Genomic DNA, 19,538 nt, shown 5'->3' with positions numbered 1-19,538 from the left:
GTGAAAAACAAACATAAACAATATGAAATTTTAAAAATGAATCCATTTAAAGTTACATGGAAAAGCATTAAATACATAGCGATAAATCTTGACCTTTGTCACTGTCTTTGTAGCTCACCAGTGCCCTCAGCAAACATTTTCTCTTTGAAAAAGATAGGTAGATAGATAGATAGGTAGGTAGCTTTTTTGGAACAATTTACCAGTTTGTGATTATCAGAAATAAAAACATCACCTTTGTCTTTTGACAAGTGGGTTTATGCTATTATATACGATATTTTATTATTTTTGATATGAATATTTTTAAAGTAATTTAGTTATTTACAGCTTTAATTTATGCCTTTGAATATTATATCATAGTTAAAATGCCTTTCAATCTGAGATTTATTTTTTATGCCTGGCATATTTTCTTCTGTTACTTTTTCTTTTTAATTCTTCAGTTATTTATCTGGTTAGTTATTTTTATTTGACTGCAGTAAGAACACTTAACATGAGATCTGCCTTCTCAGATTTTTAATTACATAATACAATATTGTTAGCTATGAGCACAGTGTTGCACAGCAGATCCAGACCTTATTCATCTTGCAAGTAATTCACTTTTTGCATGAAGAGTTAGCTAAGTCTTGTATTCGTTTCCTCGGATGATAATGAAGTAACACTAACTGGGTGACTTAAAACAACAAAAATTTATTCTCCCTCAGTGCTGAAGTCTAGAAGTCCTAAATCTAGGTATCAGCAGAACCAGGCTCCCTCTGAGGCTCTGGGTAGACTCCTTCCTTGCCTCTTTCTAGCTTCTGGTGGTGGCCAATAATCCTTAGTTTTCCTTGGCTTGCAGACTGATCGTTCCACTCTCTGCCTCCATCCTCCCATGGCCATCTTCCATGTGTGTTTCTGTCTCTTCCTCTAAGGACATCAGTCATATTAGATTAGGGGCCCACCCTACTCAAATGTGACTTCATTTCAACTAATTACATCTGTAATGACATTATTTCCTAGTAACGTAACAATCTGAGGTCGTAGGCGTTAGGACTCCAACAAGTCTTTTGGGGGGGGTTAGGACTCCAACAATTTAATTCTCAACAGGCATGATGTTTTATTTTACCCCCGTGACTACTCAAGTAACTCCATATCATTTGAATTACCACCTTTTCTCCACTAATTTATCCGGTTCTAAATTACCAGATATGTGGGAGAAATTTCTGGCCTCCTTATTTCTTTACTCTGTCTTCCAAGTCATGCATCAGCACTACAGTTTTGATTGTTGTCATTTTATAATGTCTTTTTGTTGTTGTTTTTTGTGGTACGCGGGTCTCTCACTGTGTGGCCTCTCCCGTTGGGGAGCACAGGCTCCGGACGCGCAGACTCAGCGGCCATGGCTCACGGGCCCAGCCGCTCCGCGGCACGTGGGATCTTCCCGGACCGGGGCACGAACCCGTGTCCCCTGCATCGGCAGGCGGACTCCCAACCACTGCGCCACCAGGGAAGCCCTGTCTTATGTTTTTAAATCAATTTTATTGAGATATGCCATATCTCAATCTCATTTTATGCCATAAAATGCACTGATTTTCACTGTGCGTTCCATTAATTGTGACAAGTTTATACAAGCACACAGCCATCACTAAAATAGAGACACAGAAATTTCTATCACTCCCAGATTTCTCTCATATTGCACGCCGGTCAATCCTCTCCTCTTACACTTGTCCCCATGTACGGTGCAGGTGACCTCACCTGCCAGTCTAACATGGATAAACCATAATCGCCCAAAGTCTAAGTCAAACGCATAATTATCAGATCTGTTTCTGGTTACTATTTTGGGTGTGGGCCTGGAACCCCATCGTGGCCCACAGGACCTGAAGGGAAATGTACTGGCTTTCTCTAGAAAATATTTCCTCTATATTGAAGAGTCCCACAAGAGAAAATGTCCTCTTCTTCACAGGACATTGTTGTGTCTGTACGTGGCTGCTAAAATAACTGCCACCATTGATGACCATGAGCACAGACACTGCCAACCTGAAGGCAGCAGGGCACAAAAATGGAGAACACCGAGACTCTTGGTAAAGATGGCTCATTCCTGTTATCAACCAGCCCTGTGGCCAACTCACCTCTGGATTTCCATGTTATCAGAGGATAAACATGGAATGTCTCAGCCACTTTAGCCAGGTTTTCTGTTATTTGTAGTCAGAATCATTCTGGTTAATATGCCACATTGAAGAGGGTGTGGGAAACCTGGGACTCAGTGATAAACGGTAGAATTATGATTTAAGACACCTCCTTTGGGGGATAATCTGGCAATATTAATACAACTAAATGTTTTTTAAAATGACAGAGCAATTCCAGTTCTGGGAATTTCCCCTACTGTTAAGCTCACATTCATGCACCAAGATATATGCACAGGATGTTCATTGAAGCTGTGGGTGAAATAGAAGACGACTGAAAACAACCTAAATATTTGTCAGTAGGAGAAAGGCTAAATAAATTACTTTTTACATGGAATACCATGTAGCCCTTAGAAAGACTGATGGATGGATTAAAAAATAATCTATACATTATATTGTTTTTAAAAGCTATATAGAATGTATATAAAGTATATAGCATGTTATGCTTGGATTATGCTTGTATATGCATAAACTATTTCTAGAAGGATGAAGAAGAAACTATTAACCATGACTGTCCATAAGGAGGGGGGCTGGGTGACTGAGAAATAGGAGGGAGACCTACTTTCACTGTTTACTTAATTTTATACATTTAACATGTGTGCAACTAATATGTATGATCTATTAAACTAATAATTTTTATTTTAATTAATTAATGGATAAAAGATCCTAGAAAGGCATGTCATTTCTTGGGAAGATGCCTTGTTAAAAAAAACAAAAAAGACTGCAAAACAGAATAAGGCCACGATCAAGGCCAGTGTTGCCAAGTTGAAGCCTATGGAGAAGGGTAGCCTTGGAGCTTGGATTTCGGCAGCTCAGTCCAGGGTGCTGTCTCGGTGCTGGGTATACAATTACAGGAGGAACAGGTTGTGGTAGAATAAGACACATGCTTGCTAGCCTGGCAGGTCCAGAGCCCAACAATTACAGCAAGCTCTGAAGGGAGGAGAAAATGTCACCGTGTCTCATACTTGCCTGCTGTATATAGGACACTTAGAAATAAGGAACTAGGAAATGCATAGCCCTAGAATGGTCTATGCAGTGAACGGAACTTCATTCCCATCCCGATAAAGCTACTTACATCCTTTTGTGGTCTTAGGCCCATATACATTCATTTTTCCTAAAAAGAAGTGTCTTAAGCACTTTTCCTGATGATAGTTATGCATGTTTAATCTACCTACACCTAAACAAAACAGAAATGTATAAAGTGAAAAGCAAAAGTCCCTCGTCCGTCTCTTAATTTTTCCCCTCTGCCTCTGCCTTAACTTCACAATCATTGTTTATGGCTCGACCTTATTTTCTTCCAAATTTTAATGAATATATAAATATACCTAATCAGTTAACAGTAATGGGATCCGACTCTATGTTTTATTTTCTCCCTGCATGCAGTATGGGTCAGGAGTCTAAATTTTTCCTGTAAAAAGTAAGATAGTAAATACTTTACAGATGTCATACAGTCTCTGACGTAATTATTCATCTTTACTGTTACAGCAGAAAATCAGTTCGAGATGATACATAATGAAAAGGCATTGCTATGTTCCAATAAAACTTGATTTACAAACAGGCATCAGGCCACATTTGGCCTATAAGACATAATTTGCCGACCCCCGATATACATAAATCTACTTCATCCTTTGTACTGAGTGTCTGGTACTCCACTGAATGTATGAATAAATTCATTGAACTCATCTCTCATTGATAGAGACCTACGATTGTTTCTATTAGAAGCCTTCTTAACCGAGCACTACTTATCAACTAGCTGGGTTAGCTGCCGCTCCCTCTCCATCCTCCTGTGAACATGCTCGCCGCTGTCTGCCGTACACTGACGTCTCACGCCTTGTGGGATGCTCCTTGTGCTTTCGCCAGCTGAGCCTCCCAGCAGTCCCAAGCCAACTGAAACATTTCTGCTTGTTATTGTACCATGCAATTGAATTAAATAGTGTGCTAACCAAAGAAAGACAAGGACAAGAAAGAGCTTATTGATTCTACAAAAACAAAGTTGGTTATTTTCAGAAAGACATGATTAAGGTAACTTGCTTTTAAAACATCTGTCAAATTAGAAATAGACTCACTGACATAGAAAACAAACTTACGGTTACCAAAGGGGAAAGAGGGGCGAGGAGGGATAAATTAGGAATTTGGGATTAAAAGATACACACTACTCTATAAAAAATAGATACATAACAAGGACCTACTATATGGCACAGGGAACTATATTCAATATCTTGTAATAACCTATAACAGGAAAGAATCTGAAAAGAAACAGATAGATATAGACACATAGATATATGTATGTATATATCATCACTTTGATACATAGATATATGTATGTATATATCACTGAAGCACTTGGCTAAACACCTGAAACATTGTAAATCAACTATATTTCAATTAAAAAAAAAGAAATGACTTAGCAAAAAAATAATCTGTCAAATTAGGTATGGGTGAGATAACTACAAAAGACTGAAAACCAAGGTGCATGAGGTGGGCAGCGAATGAGAGGACCCCTACTTTAGCTCTTTGGAAAGACCAGGCCAAGGAGCCAGGATGTACCTGGGTGCAGGCACAGCCCTGCTTCCTCTGCAGTTTTCACAAGCTGGACTGGGCAGGGGAACTGCTTTCTGCCTGATGATACCCCATGGCCCCACTTGTCCAATCATTCTTTCCAGGTCGCAGGGGACCTCTTATCTCTGATTCTTAGCCTACATTTTCAGACTCTCGGTATCTGAAAGGTTAGTAAGCATGAGATTCTGTTTCTTCTCTGAAAGCCCTGGTCCGTTAACATTTAAAATAGTCCTGAGCCCATATTTACATTTTGGTATCATTCATGCTTTATTTCCTTTGCACCCTGTCTATTCTGTTCCCCCCCAGTTTTTCTCCCAGGCAGAATCTATCTTATCTGACGTTGCAAAGCAGTTAACATTGATTCTGGTGAATGGTCTACTTTGATTTTTGCTACAGGGAGATTTTAGCACAAATTCACATATATTGTTTTCTCAACAAATAGAAAAATATGTTCCACATTCATCTCGCTGGGTATGCCGAGCCTGCTATTTTGTAACTCACTGTCTCATCTCTTTCATTTGCTTTCTCTGTCACTGTCGATCTCTTCCTAATACTTCATCCTTTGTGCAGACTCCTTCCTTGGAGCCAAATTTGGCAGTGGAGTTTGCCTAACTAATGGGGACCATATGCTCTGCAATTACATTCCCCAACAACATTCAGATTTGTTAGCAAATATTGGAGAAGGCAAGTTGAGAAACCAGGGTCCCAAAACTGTCAGGAATTGGCACATTCTGACAGGTGAACCTGCTTTGCTGACCCCTGGGAATGAGTTCTGGTTTGGGCTGGTCTTGGCTTATGTAGAATAGGAATTTGTTTCTCAAAGTATCAGTCAGTTGGTAGATTGTTCTTGAAATGGCTAAGTGCTCCTCTTATGCCTTCCCAATGCCCTACTGTACTAACCCCTGTAGGTTAAGTTTTAGTACATGACTACTAGCTGTTTATCCCCTCCCAGACTGGAGTGGGGTCGTGATACTGCTCACTGCTGTATCCCCAGCTCCCAGCAGAGGAATGTGAACATAATAGCTATTCAGTAAATATGTGGCTGAGGAACAAGTGAGACAATCTCTACAATACATTAAATGCCAATCATTATACACATTACATACATACAACGTGGGTGGCTTTTCTCCCATCTCTAGCTCCTTCCTTTCCTCCAGGCTAGACCAGCCTTAACTCTGGGAGTCCGGCCTCCATAAAAGAGTTCAAACTTAGGATTCTGAAGGTGATTTCAACGATGGCCCTGAGACCACAGCACCAATTTTTAAGAGGTTTTTTGTTGTCATTGTCTTTCTTCTTTTGCCTTGCGATAAAGTTTCATTGATTTCTCTGTGGGGGTGAGTATGGGGCAGGATGAATCAAAACTTCTAAAGGCTGTCTTGATAAGCCAAATGCAAGGAAAAAGCGCACTGCTTCGCTATGCAGATATCAGGAAAGGGTAACTAGCTTGGGTGCAGGTGGCTGAGGACAGACACATTCTAGCTTTCCAGGGGCCTACCTGAAGGCTGCCCTATTTCTTTAGCAACCTGCATGCTGGAGGTTTCTGCAGGAGCTTGTGGGCCCTCCGGCCATGGTGTGACCCTGGAGGGACCGATTCCCAGGCACCACATCTAATGACAGCGGCTCTTCCTCCCCCCACCCCCCCCACCATCCATTGCTGTCTTGGCCTGGTACCCACTGACAGTCTCCTTAGAGGTGCAGGGCTCTGTTCACACTTGAAGCTGGAAAGGCAATGGAAGGCCATTCCCACGCCTCCTATCAGTCCACAACTTTGCCTTCAGGGAGAGCTACAGCAACCCGATGGAAACTCAGAGACTCCACCCCCCCCACAGATGTGTGGGTGCTACAGAGACACAAGGCACACTCGCCATTTTAGAACACAAATACATAAATTTTTAATCTGCGAAAAATACAAAATGAAACCATGTACAAGTTATGTACAAACCCTTTTTACAAGACAAGAGAGTTATCACTGGTTGTTACAGATGACAGAGTTGAGTAGATCATTTCAGAGCACCAGCATTTAGTCTCTCTTCCAATCCGGTTAGGTCATAGTAGTTCATCATTACCATTATCATCATCACCACCACCACCACCACCACCACCATAATGCCAACAATCAAACGTCTGAAAGACAGATGAATAAGCCACGCTCCTTTTCCTTAATGAACTCGTAGGCTGACCTCTATATAAGCTTTTTTTTTTTTTTTTTTCTTTGTCCCCTGAAGAAACATTGAGGGCAGGTTTTGGTGTTAAGTGGGGGAAGGTTTCTTTTCAGCATCTGGGTGGTGGGATGTGGGCCAGAAGTTTTAGGCAGGATGTGATTGGGTCACCTGGGAATGGAACACTTTTAATTAGGATTTCCAGGCAGACCTTGGTTCATGTTTGAAATGTTGCAGTTCTGGTCAAATGTGTCTCGGGCTGTGCTCAGCGGAAGGAAGGGAGGGGAGCAGGCTGCTCTGGGGCAGGGGGGCTTTGGTTTAGTGTGGAAGTGGGGCTCCATCAACCTTGTTGGCAGGGCTCCCCTACCTGCTGGCTGCCTTTCTCACACTGACCCTGAACCCCATGTGACAGACGCTCTAGTTTGCTCTGGCGGGCGTATGATGGTGCCGTGTGGACATTTCCATCTAAGATTCTGAACAGCGGGCCCAGGAAAGCTTCCTAAGGCAGGCACACTGGAGCACTTTGGTGTCACTTTTGTCCCTGTTCTGCTGAATAGCAAGGTGGAGGAGAAGAAACACAGAAGTCCTTGGGGGGGGAAAAACAGACCAAAGGAAAGCTTTTGAAATTTGAAATCTACCTAGAAATTAAGATTGATTTTCACCAAAGCCAAAAACCCCCTCTCCTCATGCTGCCTGTCCAGAAAAGCCACTAAAGCAAAGGGATTGTTGCATTTGTTTTAGGAATGCTGAAACCAAAACCGCCAGTGTGTGGAGATGAGGAACAATGGAATGACATGAACAGGGAGGCAAAAGAAAAAGCACACCTCAAGATCCCTCTCTTCTGGTCCTTCTCCAGGAAGAATTCCAGTGACCTAGAAGTCTTAGCCAACCTCCATTGCCTACGGCATCCAAAGTAACAACTGACTGCACACCCAGAGCCAGGCCTCGTGACAAGCTCTGGAGATAAAACAAACGAGCAAAGTCCCTGCCCTCTTCAAGTGAGTCCTTTTACTTCTGAGTCACCATCTCCAACACCTTCATTTCCAACCTCTCTCTTAAAGTTTCCGTCTCTGGTTTACCCATTTTTCTGATTCTGGAGTACCCTAGGTCTCCTTTTCCAGGAGTACCTACTTATTTTGCTCCTTTTAACCCTTGAGAAAATATTGTTGTAGCCCCCATGTTTTTCTGCCTTCAAAAAATCTTCCACACCTACCCTGCCTCCTTTGGAGAACCCAGCCATACACCCCACTGTGTACCTACCTCTGTGGTTCTGACGTCCAAATCCACAGGACCTTCCGTAGCCCTCCTCTCAGCACCACTTTCTCCTTACCTTTTGCCTGAAAAGCCTGCCTTTATAGATCACACTCAGCTTCTTCCACTTTGAACTAATTAACACAACAGTTCTCAGCTGCCCTGCATTCTTTCCTATTCCTCCACAGGGTTCCTCTATTGAGGTCCCAATTAAGTGTTCCTTTCACAAAGAACCTTTTCCAGAACTACAGCCAATGACCCCAACAGCCAGCCCTCAAGGCAGCCCCCCACACCAGCCCCTACCCTGCCATTTGACCTTCTACAAGTAGTAGGATCTATAACATTTATTTGAGGAAGGTAGGACTTCATGTGCTGAGTTGTGTGGACTTGGAGTTTGCACCCTTGAGAACTCCATGCTGCTGAGAAAATGTTCAACTCTGCGTATCTGCTCTTGATGACTTCCAGGAAGAACTGACTTCGCAAAATATACAACCTAAAAAGTGCACAGATATTGGTGTTTGTCACTCTTTGTTTAAAACATCTAGCGGCTTTCCATGAGTTTCTAGAGCAAGCCTCAACCTCTTAGCTTGGCCCTTAAGACAATTTACTTTCTAGCCCCTTCTCTGAAGTCTCATCTTACTCTCCCTCTGCTCGCCATAGTAAATGGACGGATTCTGCACTGGAATTCCATGTCCAATTTGAATGATGTGTTTAATCGTCTATAAGTAAGGTGACTCACGTCACAATTGGTTTAAATTTTTTTCTCTCTTTCTACCTCTCTTCCTTCCTTTTTTCTAAACTGAGATTCTCTTTGACAAAGAAAAATGGTAGGTGAAAATTAGACTTATGAATGTAAGTAGCAAAGAAATAGTTGCCGTACTGATGAAAGGAAAAAAAATCAAATAAACAGAGGATGGGAAATGAAGTGAGAAGTAAGACTCGTACCTTCCTAGTGCCCAGATCCACACGTGGAAATAAAAATGAGGAAAACTGCAGAAATCTGGGGGTTGTGAGCCTCCAACTACATATTGGAGATTGGAGATATGGGTTAGAAATGAAGGGATTGATGGAAATTGAGCCTTGAGCCAATAAAAAAGGCAGGCCAGGATGAGATTGAGAAGAAAACCCTAGGAACACACAGAAAAATCAGACCAACGTGATTCAGGTGAGTTTGAATTTTGAAATTTGCGTTTTGAACCTAAGGAGACTCCCAAATGTAAAGCAGAGGAATGAACATAGCTGCTACGTGTCCAGAGCAGAAGAGGCACTACCCTCAGGAGGACTGCTGGGGTGGTGCAGCAAGAAGGACCATTATTCTAGTACAGGACAAGGCTGTCTCCAGGGGGTGGCTTGTTCCCATGCTCCCCCCCTTTTAACTCACAGCACATCCTCTCAGATCTGAAAGGGACCTTAGAGTCACCTAGATGAATCACTTTCATTTACAAATGAGGTCACTGAGACTCAGAGAGTTGAAAGAACATTTTCGAAGTGGATAGCTAGTTATTTGCAGATGTAGCTTGTGAACCCTCGTATTAAACCATAAGTAGGAAACTTGGACTCTTCGCTTTTCAACATGAAAATATCCCCAATGTTCTTATGCCTTCTCACTTTCTCCCTTTCTAATCCTAACCAAACAGTTCTAATTCCCTGTTTATTTAAAGTCCTCAGTTAAATTTTATACAAAGTACATTATAAGATGCCCCAAGCTTTGGAAGGAAAGAGCTTCTGGGTGTTCTCCAACATGCCTTAGTCACAACCGCTTTTATTGAAGGTGTTTTATCTTGGTTCAAGGGGCTATTTTAAAATATAAAATTGCTCAGATGAAAGCAAAAGTTTTCTTAATGAGAAAGATGATGATGGTGGCGATGCTTTTATCAGTAGGTGCTTTCAGCTTTTAAAATAGCCTGTTGGTGAGTTTGATTCCCAAAGCACTTGAGTTACTAATTTGGGAAAATGGCTTCTCTGGAATCCTAAACTGGGGTGGGACCTCAGAGCCTTATAACATGGACTATACCAACGATGGCCATCGTTGGTCTGTGCTGAACGTAGCCAGGAAGATAGGTCTGTCAGAGCGTGGTGAGGTGAGGATTCCCTCAGGGCCACAGGGCTCAACAAATAGAAACAAATCGGGAAGCTCTGGCATTCCTTCAAGCCCTTCAATGATCTTACGATCTCGTTTCTGTTTCCATTTCACTTTCCGTCTACTGGGTACCAGTTTTTGCCAAGGAGCCACCAGGCCAGTCGTTTTGTATACTCCCTTTAAAAAATGCCTTATTTCATTTTCTGGCCCCAAGCAATTCATTATTACAAAGGCAAAACAGCACAACCTTGCTCTACCTTAGAAGAAAATGGATTCCTGCCAATTGGTTTTTGGAGGAGAGCCCTTGCTCCGGGAAACTATCTTAGCCATTTTGGTTTAAAAAAAAAACAGCTTAGATTCAAATCTCTAGCCGTAAAGGGCATGGAGTTTGTACTTCTGTTTCCAGTGTGCATCGGTTTGGAGAGATGGGGAAGAGAGGGCAGCAGGCATGGGACACCGTGGCCTAACTTCCTCTAATGGAAGAGCATTTAGGTGGTGGCCACCAGTGCCTGACAGAGGAGACCAAATAGTTAAGACAGATTCAGAAATGGTTATCAAGTTATCAGGAACCCACTAGGGTTCATGAAGGAAAGAAGAGCGTGGATTGATGTACTAAGAATGTACTAAGGTGAACCCAATACAAAATCATTATGTAGAAGAAGGCCTAGCTTTCAGGAAAGTTGTCAACTCTCAGCAAGGGTGTCGCCCCATAAACCCATTTTACTTCTGTTGGAAACCAAGAAATGTTTATCAGCCTGAAGAGAATGCTGACGTCAGTTTAGTCTGCTGAGTAGACTAGTGATTGATTATAAGTAATTTTTAAACAATCCAGTTGGACATATGTTATATTCACGATACTTTTATAGAACTAATTCTACAAAAATGTGACGACAGGGTAACCACAGTCTGACAAGTCACTTTAGGACGACGCCTACGAGGTGGAAACACAACTACATTGGCTCTGCAGGGACGGGACAGAGGTGGAAGCTCATTTTGCCTACGTTGGTAATTGGAGTACTTAGTGGACCTATGTTTTCATGATGATTTCATTGCTTGGCTCTGATCTGATTTGCTGTGACATACTACATACCACGGGGTCATGGCCTAATGGAATAGATAGCGTGGGACTTTGGGGGATATTCTGGTTGGCTTGGTTCCTTCAAGTGTCCACAGTTTACATTTTTAAGAAAATAAAAATCACTATCACATCCATGCTGCTCCAGAGATCCTGATGTTTCTATCAAAGATCGATCATTTTGAAGTTGAAAATCATTTGGAATGGAACAATTGCTGGGACACCGTTACACTGGGCATGCAAGCAACAGCAGAGCTCGGAGACATCGGAATTGTGTCTGATGGTTAGAAAAATCTTTTTGACCACAGTTTGAAGTGGCTGATACATTAGATTTCATTGCTGGTTAATTTTCAAAGGCTTTTTCTAACGGTCTATATTAAGTGCATTCATTGCTGTCCTTTTGTTGTTATTATTTTGTAGGTTGCTGTAACAAGTTTGTGTGTTTTGTCCCAGCAACTAAAGGAAAGCCTGCAAAATTTAGATCTGGGCAAGAGTCATCTCCTTGAGCATGGAACTTTTCTGGCTTTTACACAAAAACTCAGTGAATAGCATGAATGTGTTATCATATCCTATCGTTAAGTAAAACTATTCATTGGTGTTTACAAACTTTCAGGCTAAAAGCCCTGGACTTGGGGAATGGGGAGAGAGTCCACCAGACCTTTCCAAAGTTGCAATTACTGCTTGGTTGGTTTGGAGATATGAAATGAGAAGCATAACAGCATGTAGGAAGGAGTCCCCACCATTAGAACAACAAACAGAGAAATAAATGTCTTCTGTGCATCTGGTCCTCAACTTCCACGTCCCAGGCATGCTCACAACCCTCTGGTATTGTTAGTTGGCAGGGTAAACCCGATCTGGCATTTGTAGAAAAGCTGCAAGAAGGTCTTCCCTTTAAATATATGAACAAAAGGTGAGAAATACAGGATGAAAACTAAAACTACAAAAATATGACTTTCGAAAATAAGTAACTTTCCATTTATTAAGAGCTGGTGTCAGTACAGCCAAAATACATACCCATCTAGGAAATTCACCTGCCCTCTTTTGTCTTCTTTTTTAAATTTACTAAAATACATGTTTACATTATTGGACCATTTTAAAGTTGTCTTAATAATCCATTCCCCTTAATTATAATTAACTGTGGTGGTGACCATCATTCTCCTCAAAGAAAAAGAGAGAAAGAAGAGAAATATGCATAAGGAGTCTGGCCACATTCCTTTTGAGTTTGCATTGTTAGATATAGGGAATATATATATGACAATGGGAGAAAAAGAAAAAATATATTTTCCTTCTAATAAATAAAAATAATTTAAAATGCTAGAGACTATACATGACTATTTTAGTATGTTCATATATAAATGAAATCATTTTCTTTTCCAAAATACATGGAAGCAATGTTCAAGGCAAAGAGAAAGATCTGTCTACTTTATTTTTCTTGCAATTCTCGCTTATCCTAACGTTTCCACCAGTGATTCAGCATGTAAGAGGAAGAAAAGTCACGTCACCATTTATGAAGTTTGTCAGGCTTTAAAAAAAATAGTTCTGGTCTCCTGGGAGTCAACATTCATCTTCAACTTCTCTGATTGGTGGAATCAAGCTGCTTGTGGATTTATATTGGTTGATCTGGTTAGCCATGTGGGTACTCATGGGCTTGATTTGAATGTTTCTGGGATAGGCATTATCCGGTTCATCTGTAAACCATTTCTTTTCTGCTAAAGGGCAAAACGGATAGAGAACAAGAAGGAGAAATGAGAAGCTTAGTTAGTCCTAGGGCAAAGACTTTGGAAAGTTCATTGAAAAATGCAAAAAAGGTAATCGAGAGAAGCTGACAGTGAGTAACTGGTAAGAGAGACAGTGCAGTGTAGGGAGAACCCCGGAACCTGAAACATACCTCAGCTGCCCGTAGCAAGTGATGAACCAATGGGCTATTGGGACTTGGAGGCACCAGGGGTGGACTTCAGAGAATAAAGAGGGGTTGGGAGACTAACTCTGGCAGTGTTCTCTGGGGTTCCTTTCTTGGCCTAAAAAGCTTTGGTGGTGAGGAGATGGCGAATATAACAAATATTAGGTATGGGCATTGCACCTAAAGAAAGATTTGTGCATCCGTTGATTTGAGTGGAAACTGAGGGACATTGTCCCTTCCACAGACTGAGCCATAGAATCTTATGCAGGACCTCCTTCTTTGCTTGTACAAGCATACTTAAAGGTAAATCGCAATCATACCACTCTTTTGTTTCTTCTGCAGCCAGTTTTGGGGATCTTAAAGTAAGCCCACAGATTTTTGCTGGTCAATGAGGGTGAAAAATCAGAATAGCAACCAATGTTTTCAGAGGCTTTTGAGATGGCTTTAATTTCAAGAAAGAAAACTCTATGTTGCTATAAAGTTATGAAAAGAATTCCTAGTGGCACTATCTTAACCGACTATAATCACCCAAGCTGTCAACAAGGGAGCTTGACGAAGTCTTGGCATTTCATTTCCACCCTAAATCCAGAGATGGCTGAAAGAGACTGCTGAGTCAGGGCATTCAGAGGCTGGGGTGAGGATGAAAATGGCCTAGCGTCCTCCTGGCCGTTTAGTGCTATTTCATAAGACTCAGCCCTCATCCCCGCCTCTTTCTACGACTGGAATTTTCTGGGAAATCAGCCATGTGTACAGATACAAAGGGACTGGGGCAAATAGTGCATTCTAACTTGAGAATCGTATGCCTCATTTTAGTAGCTTAGGAGAAGTAAAGAAAAAGGGAAAAAGCTTTCAAGCACACCCACGGCTATAGAGACAATGGCCTCTCCGGCCTTCTTTTCTGCCTATCAGAGCAATTCATAACTGCCTTGTCAGTGGTCCTGGATGAATACGTTAACAAAATTGCTCACCTGGCTTGATCATGATAGAGGACCGTGTGTGTGTGTGTGTGTGTGTGTGTGTCCGTCCCTGCATGGCTAATGATTTATAGATCCGGTATGTATGGTCAGCTCATGACCACTCTGCTTGTCTCTCCTTGGACCATGCTTCCTCTTGCTGTGTCCAGTGCCCTGAGCCCCCATTGTAGACACCGAGCTGGAGCCAGGATGAGCCTTGGTGAAAGCTCACTCACTAACCTTTGCTCAGCAGCTTGGTTTACACCCCCCAGGAAACTTCCTGCCTCTTGGATCATTCTCCACCCCTCTCTCTCCTTCCTGCACTGGCTCTCTCACCTATTATAATTAAGTTCACTTTGATTTGAACAGATTGGACGATACGAATTCATAATGCTACATCCTCACGGTGAAGCTAACTGATTAAGTGCTTTAAATTATTCCCCCTGACAGAATGATAAAGTTACAATCTGTTCTGAGATGATCTACAGCTTGCCAGACTCCTACAGCTTCTTTCTACATTCATTTATCTTTTTGTCAAGCAGAGCTTTTTTTTTTCCCTAAGCTTCAATTCCATAGATCTTTTAAAGTCATCAGCACATCTGAATTATTAATGAGGCTGTAGAGGCAAGGTTCCTGATGGGCTGGTTAAAAAAGGTTGTATAGAAATCCGGGACTGTGTACACATCAAAATAATTTCAGCTCCATTTAAAAAAGCATTTAGTTCAAGTGTGACACAGATGAACCATTATGCATTTGTGGAAACCAATTTTTTTGTGATCTACGATTAAACTAACCTTTCAGAGAGGAGTAAAGTATGATGATTATGTTTTAAAAGCATTGCCAGGCCGCTGAAACAATTTCAAACTATGACTTTTTCCAATGGTTTATGTATAAAGATGATTTTCAGAAGAGCTGAACCCAGTGTCTGTGCTGTTTGCCTGAGCTGCCCTTGATTTTGGCCGCGCCCTTTTGTGGCCAGATTTTGCAAAGGGATTTAGGGCTAGGTTGGACATGCCAGGTTGGAAGGGAGAGGGAACTCTACTGATAGAAATGAGTAGGCCTTCGGGGTGAAAGACCTAAGACAGCTGCAATTTGCTGAAATTTTTACAACTGCTGCAGAGGGTAACTGTTCAGAATTTAATCTTTACAGTTCAATTCAAAGTTGGCATTTTGACCTTCCACGGCAGGGAGAGTATCAATTTCCTCCTGCTGTCTGTAAGAAAGAGAGCATTATTTCCCCATTTAAGCTTCTCTCTCTCTGTCCTTTTGCATTTCTTGCCATAAAGAGAATCTAAGCAGAGTTCTCCCTGTGTTTTGGCCATTCAGCGTCAACACAAAAAGGAGTTGCGTTAAAGTGTATCCTGGTGACGAGCTGAGGTTTCCGTTATGCCTGAGAAACAGGCTTTTTAATTCGGGGGCCTCGTAAGATGTAAACAGCTGTTTTGTTGGAGACTTGGTTAGATATGATGTTGAAGAAATGGAGATAGATGAATGCTCTGAGCGTTTTACTAAAATGTCTGGGGGCAAAGGTGTTTCTCCCAAAGGGCTTGAGAGGAACCACACTTTAACGATTGCCAGTCATCCTGCCCCAATGGAGAGAGCTTTGCTATGACAATGACACTTTGGTTTATCGAACTGTGCCTTCCAAAGGAGCCGCACCACTGGGTGCCTACAAAATTGGCCTTAAGGAAGAGTACTCAGGGAAGGAATTCACGTGAGTGCTGAAGTGGTCCAGGGTCGATCCAAATCCCTGAGCTGGTCTCCTCCCCCTGCCTCATCCCACGAGCCAAAAAGATTTCTGGGGGCTTTGTTTTCATCCCTAGGATGAGAAGGGCAATGGATCTGGTTTTGAGGGCCTCCTCCCTGCCAAAGAAAAAGAAATCCATTTGTTAATAAGCTTCTTGAAGACGTGATGCATGATGTCATCACTGTGAACAGACTGGGGGACCTGCCTGAAGTCAGGGAAGGAGTGGCATTTAACAGTCTGTGGCAAGTGAGCTGGTAGAACGAGATCAAACCCAGAAAATAACTGCCATTGGGAGGTGTCACCTATCAAGGCCAGCCATGCCATGAGCCATCCACTGCAACCAAGGAGATGGCATAGAGCAGTAGGTTAAGGTCAAGGGGATCTGGTTCTCTCATGTGCTAGTTGTGTGGCTCCGAGCGGGTTGTTACATAATTTATCTTAACTTCAGTTTCTCATCTGTAAAATGGGGCTAATGGACCTTCCTAAGGGTGTTGTTTGGATGAAAGGGGCTACTGTCCGTGAAGCACTTATCCACATACATGGTAAGTCAATGTGAACTGTTAAGACTATCAGTATTATTAGTAATATTAGGGGGCATTATAGCACAAAGTTCATGGACTTTAGTTTTAAATACTTCTCTGGCACTTCCTGGCTGGGTGACTTTGAACAAACCTGTCCCTTGGATTCTTTATCTTTCAAATGGAAATACTAACAGCATCTACATCTGAGGTTACCTCGAGAATTGCATGAGCTAATATACATAAAGTGCTTGGAAGAGTGTCTAGCCCATGGTAAGCACTTGGCGTTTGTTAGTTTTTAGTATAAGGTCAGCATGGATATGAGTACTCTCAGTGCTAAAGGACAACATAAGGATAGGTGATACCTCTTGGTGTGATTGCAGATAAACTAGGGTGGAGAACTGACGCGTATAAACTTGGGTGCTGGCCAGAAGAAAGGGGATTTTGGCAGCAGAGAAGATGGAGAAGGATTCGGTTGGGTAGCCTTCCTTGGGAAGGGGAGGAGAGGCAGGAGTGACACCCTTCAGTGGTACTTGTGTCTGAAATATTGGCTTTCAACTTGACAGGGGCCCTACCCTGCCTGCAAGCCATCTGCGTCTTCCATTGCTACTTTCATCACTGACATTCAAGGGTCTGGAATAAGGGTCAGGACTTCGTCCAGCCATGAGGAATCCCAAGGGAGTAGGCTACGGCAGGGAAGGGCTTGAGACCTGGGCTGACATATAACTGCCTGGGGACCCAGAAGCAGAGCAACAGGCTGCACTGTGACAACAGAGTCTCTTTGCTGGCTCTGTGGGTTGTCAGCGCTGTGGGATTTGGCCTTTTCACGTCTCTACTCTCCAGAGAAGAGAGCATGAAAAGGGAGATGATGACACAGCAAAGGTGCTTGGAATAATCGGGCCTTTTCTCGCTGTACCACAAGCTGAAGTTCAGAGAGAAAGGGCTTGAAAGGGAAAGATTCCATTTGGATAGAGATAACAGTGGAGAACAGTAAGAGCTAACAAGGAGCTCAAGCCTTCAAAGGTAACGCTGTGTGGTTTCACATCTCACACTTCTGAGAGCTGCTCTGGCCTCCCCCCGCCCCCTGCCTAGCAGACCCCGAGGTGCCAGAGGACCCCACCCACACACACTGCCTCCTTTCCTCTCCGTGGGCAAAGTATGGTTACCGCACAGAAATGAAAACTGCACCAGAACCAGAGCAGTTTTTACTTATGAAAACTGTCTCGCTCCTTTGCGATTGTCCAGTATAACTCTCTTTGCCCCTTTTAACTGTAAGGCTGATGCTGCCATTCCCTAGGCCGAACAACTGCTCCCTCCTGGCCCTCTTCTGTGGCTTGATCCAGCTGACACCCTAAGGGTGGACTTTTCACTCCTCCCTTTCAGGCGGTAGGGGGTGATCCCTCTCACCTCCCTATGTGATGGATGTACGGTCTCCTGGTGGGAGATAGTCTACCAAGTTAGTGACAGGTGCCCACAGCTACTTCATCACCTTATGACAAAGCAGGGGTGGGCTGAAAGAAGCTGATTGAGACATTGATTTTTTTACCCTGTCTTGACTTCCGGAGGCCCTGAAGTTTCTGCACTCTCTTCCTTCTCCTTCAGGAGCCTGTTGCTATAGGAACCTGGCGGGTTGATTTAATTGTCTCTATTGGGATGCAGACACCTTTCGGCTTTTCCCATGCTGAAGGAGAGCCCGTCAAAAGGTTCCTCTGGTCGTCTGGGACCTTGAGGGTGCTGGCGGGAGGCAGAGTCAGTCTCTCCACTCAGTGAACTTACGGGGGGTGTTCCCCTTTCTCAGAAGCTGTGTACTCAGCTTGAGAAAGTGCCAACAGCATGACAGCATTGTGAACCATCTACAGGCATTCCTTGAAATTGGCTAAGCCAAGGAGGTGAAGATAACTTATCAAACGATTCAAGGTATAAGAATTTTTAAGGTCAATTTATTTCAAAGATATTTATTGGGCACCTGTTGAGAGTAAGGTTCTGGGTCATAACCTGTAATATTCATAATAGAATTTGAAACCTCTCCCAATAATGGTAGAAATCTAACTATAAGGGTCCAAGTTTCTCTTTATCCGTTTGAACTGGCTTCAGGAAGGACCCTGGGTAGCAGGTATTAGGGATGTTGATTTCATGATCACCTGAGTGTTGAGGCTGAGAGGGTTTCACTGGGCCTCCTGGTCTATCCACCTACTTAAGGTTCACCCCTTTCAAAGCCTACAACAAACTGAACTGAATGGCTTACAAACTGCTCCTCTTTTAGAATGGTGCAGATAATTGAGTTTCTAGCTATTGTTCTCTTTAAGTGCACATCCTTTCTCTTCAAAAACCCTTTCGCTTTCCACCCTGACCTACTTGCTTATTTTTTGGGTGGAAAGGGGGAAGAGGAGAGACGTCATACGAAAACCTTGTATGCCTCCTTCCTAAGAGAACCTGAAAGAAGGATGAGAAGTTTGGGGTCACATGAAAACCCATGGAAGAGATTCTTCATTCAATTGAGGAAAGAACAATATAGTAGTTTGGGCTCATAAAAAATAGAAGTAATAATGATACCTTTTTCATCACTGAATATATCATTAGCCAAGTACAATCAACTCTCAACTGTATGCCTGAAGTCCAGGGAAAATCCCAAAATTTCATCACAAGTCACAGTCTGTTCCCACTCCATTCCCGTCACAAGGTCCTCTCATCAGAGCTGCTAACAGATTGTATAAAAAACACATTTTGGATTTACTTCTCTCTATCTGCCCAGTCTCTGGTTGGGATTTCACAAATGGCTGAAAGGCAGGTGGGAGAAGAGATCCAGGTAATATAGAGACTGAATCATCAACCCCCAGATGACTGGGTGTGGGCTATTGAGTTGATATATCCAGCCGAACAGTTTTAATTTGGGGGTCATACTGATCCAACTGCAAGGAGATCAATGCTCTTTACCATTAATAACCCTCCTGGTTTAAATTGAAAGGAGGGTAAACTATTGACCAAGGAGCAAGTTTGCCAAGTGGAATAGCTGCAAATGTTTTCCAGAAAAGCTTATCACCTGGCATCATCACTTGATTTAGTCGGTCTTGCCAAGATAAACACAGAAATGTGGACAGACTGATGGGGGACTGGGTTGGAGTGGTGATAATGGGGGGAAGTGG

General features: G+C 42.7%; 1 protein-coding gene across 22 annotated transcripts in view; it reads right to left on the bottom strand.

The window, feature by feature from the left end:
• Window positions 1-12,333: 12,333 nt before the first annotated feature.
• Window positions 12,334-19,538, bottom strand: part of KCNMA1 (potassium calcium-activated channel subfamily M alpha 1) — a 752,929-nt gene continuing 745,724 nt past the window's right edge. For 9 of the 22 annotated variants that reach the window (XM_065894758.1, XM_065894766.1, XM_065894760.1 and 6 more), the window contains one exon: window positions 12,962-12,986. In XM_065894758.1, coding sequence (XP_065750830.1) covers window positions 12,962-12,986 — 25 coding nt within the window. Of the gene's footprint in view, window positions 12,987-19,538 lie in introns of all 22 variants that reach the window. The other 13 variants (XM_065894759.1, XM_065894761.1, XM_065894769.1 and 10 more) reach the window with 4 other exon arrangements.

Source organism: Phocoena phocoena, chromosome 16, assembly GCF_963924675.1.
Source record: "Phocoena phocoena chromosome 16, mPhoPho1.1, whole genome shotgun sequence".
In the NCBI taxonomy this organism is placed as follows: domain Eukaryota; kingdom Metazoa; phylum Chordata; class Mammalia; order Artiodactyla; family Phocoenidae; genus Phocoena; species Phocoena phocoena.
The sequence above is the reverse complement of the archived record's forward strand: the minus strand, read 5'-3'. Positions and strand labels throughout refer to the sequence as shown.